Raw genomic sequence first — 10,956 nt, 5'->3', positions numbered from 1 at the left:
CAATCATACATTCAAAAACAAAGTCATGGCCTCTAGGAATTTGCATTTATCTGCTAAAAAATTTTCCAAAAAAAAAGACTGATTTTTTTCTTTTAAACTGAGACCGATTCACTAGTTTCTTGGTTTGACCAATCGGGTCGGTATTTTGGCCTGTTTTTATCTAATTTGGTTTTGGAGTATGACTGAACTGATAAGGACCAACGTTAGATTCAACCGGTCCAATCCGATTTTCTAAACACCGACTAAAAACAACGATTTGAATGTTACTCGGGTCGGGTTGGGTCGAGCCATACTCAAACCAATTGTAAATTGAATTTGATTGGTGGGCCGGGCAATCCTTACCCCTGGTCGGATAATTTTAATCGGATTCAGACAAATGGATATTTTTTTGTGGATTTATTTCACGAAGTCGAAGAGAAGGCCCACATCATGATGCTACGTCAGAGGCTCAGTGCTGTAGCTGCCCCCGTTTCTTCTTCCCTGTCAAAGAAAAGACGGAGTATATAGAGCTTTTAAACCCTACCACCAGGCTTTGCACAAACAACACCTAAGTCCAGGCTGCTGCTGAGCCACCACTTCTGTCATCCATGGCTGCTTCCTTCATAAGCTCTTATTTCGCCCCGTCCAACATCAGGACCGTTACCTTCATCCCTAACAATCCTCCTGCTCACTCTGTTTTTCTTGTGACGAAATCCTTCTCTGTCTGTTCACCACATCGTTCTGTTGATTCCTTCAGTTCCAAAACTATAAAATGCTGCGCCTCAGCCCGTCCCGAGTACATTCCCAACCGAATCCCCGATCCTCTGTACGTCCGCATCTTCGACACCACTCTCCGCGATGGAGAGCAATCCCCCGGAGCCACCATGACCAGCAAGGAGAAGCTTGACATTGCCCGGCAGCTTGCCAAGCTTGGTGTTGACATCATCGAAGCCGGATTCCCTGCCGCCTCCAAGGATGATCTGGAAGCTGTCAAGACCATCGCCATGGAAGTTGGAAGCGACGTTGATGAGACCGGATATGTTCCGGTTATCTGTGGCTTGGCCAGGTGTAATCGTGCTGATATCGATGCGGCTTGGGAGGCAGTGAAGCATGCCAAGCGGCCCAGGATACATACGTTTATTGCGACTAGTGAGATTCATATGAAGCATAAATTGAGAAAGTCCAGGGAGGAGGTAATCCAGATAGCGAGGGATATGGTGAGTTACGCCAGGAGTTTGGGATGTCAGGACGTTGAGTTTAGCCCTGAGGATGCTGGAAGGTTAGGTCATTTCCATGCACTTGTTTTTATTTAATATTTTAGTGGTAATGCTATAATGGGTTTCTCTTCTAGTTTCATAAGTCTAAAATACTTCTTTTTTCTTCTTTTTTGTTTAGCGAAAAAGGAAAGAAACAATACAGTTGTATTATATCTTGCAATGATTCGTGGGATTGACATTTTGGCTAGTTAGGATCAATTCAGCATTGATAGACACAGTTGCACAGTTACTTAGCTAGGTGCATCATCTTACCAGAAACCAGACACCCATCTATGAATACATTGATTCCGATTACCTATGCAAAAGTTTAAGAAGACGTTCTCGTAATAAGGATACACAGACAAGGTTAGAAGCAAGAATCATACAAAACCACAATAGAAGAGGTATGTGTTGTTATCCCACCGTGGGACTATGCCATTAGTAATTCTGGAAGGCAGCAAAGAGAAAATCCACTAAGGATGTTCTTGGATTGTCATGAAATTGGAGATGCAGATTCTACTGCTTTCCTCTATTTGCATTTTTTTTTGAGAAAGACAAGGTAATTTCTATTGCTGAAAGAGGAAAAGATACAACAAGACCACCTGCCAGAGCTTCAGACACCAAGGAGCTCCCCACAAGCAGCAACGTACATCATACCATGATCATCATGATCGAAAGATAATGCAGGTGAACACAAATAAACAACACTGGGCACTGAGACTCGATGCCCAACTCTGCCCACAGCTATTTTCATGAACTCCCCCACAGATTTTGCCTTTGAATTGAAAATTCTGCCATTTCTTTCTGATCAATTTGTCCGCAAGATAGCAGCAAGAATCAGAGACCAATTTTTCTTGCCATTAGAGCTCAAATTTTGAGTCTGCTAGGTTGGTAACAAGTACAAAATAGGTGCAGGCATAGAACAGCTCAACTTAGCCATCTAGAAGAAATTATTCCAGATCTGACTAGATACATTGCTATGTAGAAAAAAATGGCTACTTGTCTCCTAATCCTGGTCATACTTTGATCTTGGATCAGAACCCCTTTTCTAGTTAAGCTGTCCCTGGTTAAACATTTCCCCAGAAAAGCAATTATGGAAGGAATTAAAGAGTTCCATATCAGCTTGCTTGGGAAAGAACAAGCATTCTGAGTCCTCTGTAACCTGCTACAGGATCTAATAGAAAAACACTTTGTTTCCCATTCCCAGCACCATTTGTCCTTCTGCTCCACCCTTAAAGTGCTGAATATCCAGAAGCTGCATCAGCCCTACAGTGCTTTCTAATTCTGAATCCTGCAAATTTCTCCTAAACCTGGGAGCCTAACCACCTGATCACCTTGCACGACATTAGAATTGGCCACTAGAACATCCCTGTTTTCATCTAGTACAAAGAGCTGTGGAAATTGTTCCTGAAGAGCAGTGTTTTAAAAGCGTTTGGCAATGATTTTGAAGGAGTTATTTACATGGTCTCTACTGCATGTTGTGTATACACATGTTACAAGATATTATTGGAAGAGATACAGTTCCCTTTGTTTTTTTGGGCAGTTAGGGATATAAGATTTTTTTTTTCTTATTTTTCTTCTTTTTCGTGGAGAGATACAGTTAAGGTTGGGTTGGGTATAGGATGCACCTATATATGTTTTTTGGCTGAGATACATTCTCTTTTTTATGAGACGCATTGTTGGGTTAGTGACACAAAAGTGATGTGAACCTAGGAAGGTAATTTGGGTCACCAATACACTAATGTGAATACAGGTATTTTTTGATCATAAAATAAATGTGAACCCAGTTTTTTTTTATGAGAATATAGCTATTTTTATGTTATACAGGTTAAATACTTTTTGGTACATTTGACTTGATGAGATACAGGCTAGATACATTGTGGTACTAATGACTTGATGAGGTATAGGCTAAATACAGGCTTTTAATGAAATATAGGCTAAATATATACTTTGGGATGAGATATTGGCTAAATACTTTGTGAACCCGAAAGGTTTTTTGGCTGGCAACATGTATCTATCCAAATCGGCAAACAGATTTTTCATTGATGATACATTTGACTTACAGTCATCTAAAGCATTTGGAATAATCTTTCTATATGGCTCTAATTAATATAGTGAATGTGTGTAAGCCAAATAACTTGGTACTGAAATCATCAATTGAATTGGATACTAAAATAGCTTGATGGTTTCAACATCATTAGTTGCTTTTGGATTTACAACCTTGAAACAAGTCAAGAAACGTTGATGTTGAAATAATTAATTAAATTGGATATTGAAATTGCTTGTTGATTTCAACATCATCAGTTGTTTTTGGATTTACAATCTTGAAACAAGTCAAGAAACGTTGATGTTGAAATCATTAAGTGATTTATATGTTGAATTACCTTGATGATTTCAATATCATCAATTGATTACAGACTAACATTTTAAAGAAAAAAATCAAATGATGCTGGGGTTGGAGAAAACATTCTTCCATATTTACATATTTGTCATCAATTGATTTCAGATTTACAACTTGGAAGAAATAAGTCAATTTTTTTATCATGTTTACATTTTTATCATATTTATCATATTTATATACTTAGCTCTTATAATCCAATTCAAATTTACAATTTTGAAAAAAAAGGATTCTGAGTTGAATCTGTACAAGCCAATTCACAATAAGTCATCATTTTGGGTAAACAACACAATAAGGTTTTTAGGAGTAAAATTCACATTCATGACAAAACATAAGTGCGCATTTAGGTACATCAAGTTCATAATCACAAAATATCAACTTCTGTGTCATGTATCCAAAATAACCCATTTCCAAAGCTAAGTATATACATCCTAATTCTATTTCTTAATCCTATACATATAAAGACAAATGAACCCAATGATAAATGCAATGCTCAAGAGACACACTATCTTTATCCCCTCCACAACTAGTTGCTGAGAAGACTCTAGTAACTTCAAACAGGGGTTGGGATCACCTGTCAACCTATGAAGCTCCCTAACATGGTTTTCTATTGAATTAATTTCTGGACTGGCTTCATTGCACCATCTGTAGGAACCACCCACTAAAAGAAGTTGCATGGTGTAGGTATGCTCCCCTACATATATAGTCAGATACACATAAGCACGATTACCAATTGATAATCAATACCGTTGTTGTAATTCTACAAGATTATTGGGGCAGATGTAAAATATCCGATTTAGGTTGTAACATGTCTCGAACACCTTTATCATTCATCTCTTCTCACACTTGCAATCTTTGGCTTTATACCTCAAGTATTTAACACATGAGGACTCACCGGTAGATTAAAAAGACATCCTTGCATATGGTCATCATTTTACTGTCTGCGGTATAAATAAAGACAAAAAATATTATGAGGAAATCCTACTGCATACAGGATCCACAAGAATTCAGCATTATTTCAGAGATCCTAACAAAACTGAACTAGCTTATTTTAAGCTAGTAATAGTAAGATTTATGACTAAATCAGCATGGGGTGACTCCAACAAGCCCAGGTTTATTACCAAGCCAATTGACAGAAGACCCAAAATGTTCAACTACTGGGACTATCAAGATGCTTGGTATGAAGTATTTTCGCTACAAAACTCCATCTTTAGACACTCATGGTTCATCCGATTTTCTGAAGACTTTCAAGGCCCCTTCCCCGATTGGGCCTATGTTTGGTGGACCTCATGGGGAGCCTCAGACGATATTTTCCTTTGTCAAGAGTTAGCTGACAAATATAAAAATTTTGGAAAAGGGAGAAGCTATTTAGAATTCAGTCACGTTAAGCAGTTCGAATTCTTTAAGACCTTCCGCCTCCCATGGATTTTAAAATGGAGTTATCAGCTAGATGTTTCCTGATTGCCTCCAACCATTGATCGAGTGATGGAGATAAAGTGGTAGGACAAATTTGATCTTACAGAAGACCTCAAGCCTTCTACTGATGAAGACGACATCGAACTTGAGGAAATGTCCCTCCGTATGGCCGAAAAGATAAAAGAAAAAAAGTAAAGGCATCTCAAAGGACAGCAAGACAGAAAGTATCCGCTCGCTCAGCCTGCACTAAGGTCAACATCACTATTGTGAAATTCGTCCCTATCCTGATCAGTAAGAGCTTTGGTAGCTGGTCCTAATAGGACAATATGAAGATAAGTTAGCAACTCAATAATTCAGATGCGCAAAGGAAAAGTTAAAAGGCATCTCAATAATATAAGCCTTGAAGATAAGAACGAATAAAGTGGTTCCTCGCTGTCTCTCTCTTGAAGCTTCGGCAACCTCTATATAAGGAGCCCTTCACTTTGTTTAAGGTGTGCAAAATTTTTCGAAGTGCATAAGTCTCCAATTTCTCAGTGCCTTGTAATAGTTTGAGTGTTTTTCTTTCCGAGTGATTTTAGAAGTGTGCTATTTGTGAGCTTTGTAATTTTGTAAGAGATTGTATGTAGTCACTAAGAATCTATCTGTTTGAGTTGGGATCTAGTAATTAGCAAGGTGATCTATTATTCGGCATCAAAATCAGGAAGAACTGGAGTACGGGGAAGAGTCCTAGAAAAGTTGGACTCTTTGTTTTTGATCTGATCTTGGCCTAGGTATTGTTAGTTTTCTTTTGATTTTCTGAAGAGGGCGATTTGGTTTCTGGAATTTTCTGGACCTCCCAGAGTGGTCGATTCACTTTTCTCTGTTGGGAGGCGTGGGGAGGAGAGAGATTTTCCTCTAGCTAAGGTTTTCTTCTTTCGGAAGGGTTGGTTTCTATGTGTATGATATTAAATTGTTTTTTGAAGGTCTCCAATATATTTTTTCTTACTGTAGAACTGTTTGAAGTAAGATGGAGAGTTGGAATACCGAGATGAAATCTATCGGTATTGTGGGACTGGGTGTTGGAGGTAGTAGTGATATTTTTGGTTCTGAGATCATTACTATAGTAAAACTTGATGGTACAAATTATTTGGAGTGGGCACAATCAGCTAAGATGGCTATTGGTGCTCGTAGAAAATTATGGTATCTCACTGGGTTGGAGAAGAAACCTGATACGGACTTTTTCCGATGGGTGTAGGAGAATTACATGGTAATGTCCTAGTTGTGTAATTCTATGTTACCTCATATTGCAAAAAATTTCTTATGGGCTAATATTGCTAAGGAGATTTGGGATGGAGTGACTGAAACCTACTCTCAGAAGCAAAATGAAGCCAGGGCCTATCAGTTAAGAAATTAGGTTATAGGTATGAAATAGAGAGAAAAATCTCTTGTTGTGTATTTTTCCATGCTGAAAACCCTATGGCAGGAAATAGATCATTTAGAAACTGTGGTATGGGAAAGTGTAAATGATGCAACAACTTATCACAAATTGGTAGAGAGGAATAGGGTTTTTGAGTTCTTGGCAGTGCTGAACCCTGAATTTGACATTGCCAGGCAGTGTATTCTTTCTAGGGAGGGTGTGACATTCTCTCAGGCCTATGCCTTTGTCTCTGGAGAGGAGAGTAGGAGGAATGTAATGCTGAGACAGCCTGGGATTGACTAGTCGGCTATGGCTGGTACAACAAAACCTAAGCCAAATGAAGACATGGGGAGTAGTGAGACTAGAAGGGAAGATAAGGACTTGGTGTGTGATTATTGCAAGAAGCCTAAGCATACCAGAGACACTTGTTGGAAGCTTCATCCAAATCTTATGCTTGCTCGGATACGAAACAAGAAGGGAAATGCAAATGTAGCCGCTACAGGAGACTCTTCAGCCCCTCTTTCCCAAACTGATTGGGAATCCATTGCAGTAGTAGCAATAGAACAGAATTGGAGAGGTTTGGACAACTTATGAGTAAGAAAGATTTACTTAGCTCTAGCCTTCCAGATGGATAGCAAAATGCAGGAGCCAACTAAACCACTTCCTTTGCACATACAAGTAGTTCATATGCAACTACAAATCTTGCATCCACTTCAGGTAAGGAGGAACCTCCCTGGATTATAGACTTGGGAGCATCTGAGCATATGACTAATGCCCCTATCATTTTCAGTTTCTATCAATTGTGCTCTGGTAGAGATAGAGTCTCTACAGCAAATGGTTCACATATGCCCATTGCTGGGAAGGAGACAATTAGAGTGACCAATGATATAACTCTGTCTTCTGTTTTACATGTCCTTCATACCAACCTACTGTTTGTTAGTTCTTTGACAAAAAAATAGAATTGTTCCGTGACCTTTCTTCTTGGTAATTGTGTTTTGCAGGATCTGGAGTCAAAGAAGATGATTGGGAGTGGTCGTGAGGTGAATGGAGTGTACCTTCTGGATGAGATTCCGAGACATCAGCGTCATCATGTTAGTAGCACAATCGCTTGGGACATCTTTCTTTTAGTTCGTTGAAATGTCTTTTTCCAAAGTTGTTTGAGTCTGTTCAGTTATCTACTTAGGAGTGTGAGAGTTGTCAGTTAGGAAAACATTGTAGACAGTCTTTTAAACCAAGCAATAAAATAAGTATTGCTTTTAATATTGTTCACACTGATGTATGGGGGCCATATCATATCCCTTCCATGGGAGGATTCTGTTACTTTCCCTTGTTTGTGGATGGGATCACGTGATGAGGTTCTTAACTTGGTACGACAGTTCCACCCGATGGTTCTCATACAATTTGGAGTGAGAACTAAGGCTTTTAGATCAGACAATGCCAAAGAGTACTTTGAGAAGGACCTGACCACGTATCTCTTAGAACATGGTATAGTTCATCAGAGCAGTTGTGCATATACACCGCAACAGAATGGAGTTGATAAGAGGAAAAACAGACACATTGTGGAGGTGGCAAGGAGTCTTATGGTGTGTGCTTCAGTTCCTGTGCAGTTCTGGGGAGATGCAGTTCTTATAGTCATGCATTTGATTAACCGTGTTCCTTCACGGACTTTGGGGTTTAAGGCGCTTCTTTTTCTAGATGGGGAGATATTTCATATACCTCTGAGGGTTTTTGGTTGTGTTTCTTTTATTCACATTCTTGGCCCTCATCGTAAAAAATTAGATCCTAAGGCCAAGAAATGTGTTTTTCTTGGGTATGCTCAGAACCAAAAGGGGTATTGCTGTTATGACCTAGTGTCGAGGAGCAAATTTATCACTATGGATGTTACCTTCTTTGAATCTACCTTCTTCTTCTCGAGTGGTTCTCCTCAGGGAGAGAGTTTTGGGGAGGAGAACCCACGATCTGTTCCTCTTCTTGTTTCTTTGGTGCTTCCATCAGTTCAGCCAACATCTACATTAGTTTAGCCAGCACCTGCACCTCTAGTTTCATTACCTGTGCCACTACGGGCAGCCTTACAGAAATATCAGCGCCGACAGATGATGGTTGACTCCACACATCCTCAACCCACACCACTCTCTGTCAATCCTTCTGAAACTCCAGATTCGTCGGATACAGTTCCAGGTATTCCTCTTGAGCCTGAGCCTGTTATGTTTTCTGATGATAATGTCTTTGTCCCTAGCACCATTGTTGCAGCTGATCCCACTGACCTTGATCTTCCCATTGCACTTCGTAAGGGGAAGAGAAAGTGTACAACCCACTTTATTTCACACTATCTTTCCTACAGTGCCTTATCACCCTCCTATCGTGCTTTTCTTTATTCCCTAGATTCTGTCTATAACCAGGAATGTTACTGAGGCTCTGTCCAAACCTGAGTGGAAAACAGTCATGCAAAACGAGATTGATGCTTTTGTCAAAAATCAAACTTGGGAAATAGTTGATCTCTCCCCACAAAAGGAGACAGTTGGATGTAGATGGGTATTCACAGTGAAGTATAAGGCCGATGACAAGATAGAGAGGTACAAGGCAATGTTGGTAGCAAATGGGTATACTCAGACCTATGGTGTTGATTATCTGGAAACCTTTGCACCAGTAGCTAAGATGAGTTCAGTTCGTATCCTTTTATCTCTAGCAGCCACATATTCATGGCCCTTGTTCCAACTTGATGTAAAAAATGCTTTCCTCAATGGTGATTTACAGGAGAAGGTATATATGGACATTCCAGCAGGCTTTTATGAAGATGCTGGTAAAGGAAAGGTGTGTAAACTCAGAAAATCTCTGTATGGATTGAAACAGTGAACTAGGGCTTGGTTTGACAGGTTCAGAGGGGCACTCATTCGTTTTGGATACACACAGACACAGTCTGATCACACTCTTTTTGTGAAGAGGAGAGATGCTCTGGTGTCAATTCTGATTGTGTATGTGGATGATATAGTGGTGACAGGAAATGATCTGGAGGAGATTGATGATCTCAAAAAATCATTGCAGCAAGAATTTGAGATCAAGGGTCTTGGTGAGCTCAAATACTTCTTGGGGATTGAAGTTGCAAGATCCAAACATGGAATCTTCATTTCATAGGGAAGGTATGTACTTGACCTACTGCGGGAGACTAGGAAGTTGGGGACCAAACCAGTAGACACTCCTATTGATCCAAATCATAGAATTAATGGTGTGGATGGTGAGTTGGTAAAGGATGTGGGGAGATATCAAAGAATGGTGGGTAGACTGCTGTATTTGTGTATGACATGACCAAATATTTCTTATGCTATCAGTGTTGTGAGTTAGTACATGCATGCACCTCAGGTTCAACACTGGGAAGCTATTGAGAGAATACTTGCATATCTGAAAAAGCACCTGACAGAGGCATTCTTTTCACAAATCATGAGAAGCTGAAGCTAGAATCCTATACAGATGCAGACTGGGCAAGATGCTTAGATGACAGGAGGTCTACATCAGGAGTGCGTACCTTTGTAGGTGGAAACTTGATCTCCTGGAAGAGTAATAAGCAAACGGTTGTGGCAAGGTCAAGTGTAGAGGTTGAGTATAGATCCATGGCTCATGGTGTCTCATAACTTCTTTGGGTTAGATCTCTTTTGAGCGAGATTGGAGTGAAAACAGAGGAACCTATGATGTTATACTATGACAATCAGGCTGCAATCAATATTGTCCATGATCCAATTCAGCATGATAGGACAAAACACATTGAAGTTGATAGACACTTTATAAGAGAAAGGGTAATAACCGGAGAAGTTTGTTTACCTTATGTCTTTTTAGAGTTGCAACTGGCTGATGTTCTCACTAAATGGGTGGCAAAGAACAAGCTTGAACATGATCTGCACAAGTTGGGAATGTGTGACATTTACTCCCAACTTGAGGGGGAGTGTTGAAGATTAATCAGTTTTATGATGTTTTTCTTAGTAGATGTTTTATGTTAGTTGTTAGATAGGAGGTGGGGACCACAAGAGTTATGCGAGTCCAAATTTTATTATTTTTTGGAGTGTTATATATGCTGCTTTATGTTTGCCGCCCTATAAGGGTATAGTTGTCTTTTACTGTTCTATTATTTTTAGTATAAATAATAAGTGAAGGGGGCGGTCAGTTCATTGCTCTCTTTTCTTTCCAACTTCTCCTCTTCTCTCTTCAAGAAACTACTTTTCTTTCATATATATATATATATATTTTTTTTTTTAATTCAGCAGATTTCTACTGTTATGGTACTCTTTATGAGACTAATTCTTCCCCCTTTTGAGAGATACTTTGACTTCCAATAAGCCAACTTCTTTTTCAACCTCTCAAGAGTCATAGAAAACCACACCATCTATGCTTCTATTGATTTTGGGGAGGGTAAAAGCCATTTTTCCCCACCTCAAAACCAAACGTAACCTAACAGAATGCGATATATATATATATATATATATTTATTTATATTTATATTTATATTTAAAATTTTTATGGGG

At 39.3% G+C, this 10,956-nt stretch overlaps 1 protein-coding gene across 1 annotated transcript in view; it reads left to right on the top strand.

Annotated features, from left to right (window-relative positions):
* The first annotated feature begins 390 nt into the window (after positions 1-390).
* Positions 391-10,956, top strand: part of LOC148860694 (2-isopropylmalate synthase A-like) — a 74,721-nt gene continuing 64,155 nt past the window's right edge. The window contains exon 1 of the mRNA XM_088983648.1: positions 391-1,258. Coding sequence (XP_088839774.1) covers positions 588-1,258 — 671 coding nt within the window. The 5' untranslated portion in view covers positions 391-587. The remainder of the gene's footprint in view (positions 1,259-10,956) is intronic.

The sequence above is a fragment of the Nelumbo lutea genome, chromosome 4 (assembly GCF_056320005.1).
Source record: "Nelumbo lutea isolate HS-2025 chromosome 4, American lotus-T2T, whole genome shotgun sequence".
NCBI lineage: Eukaryota > Viridiplantae > Streptophyta > Magnoliopsida > Proteales > Nelumbonaceae > Nelumbo > Nelumbo lutea.
Note: the sequence above shows the minus strand (reverse complement) of the source record. Positions and strands in the feature narration are given on the sequence as shown.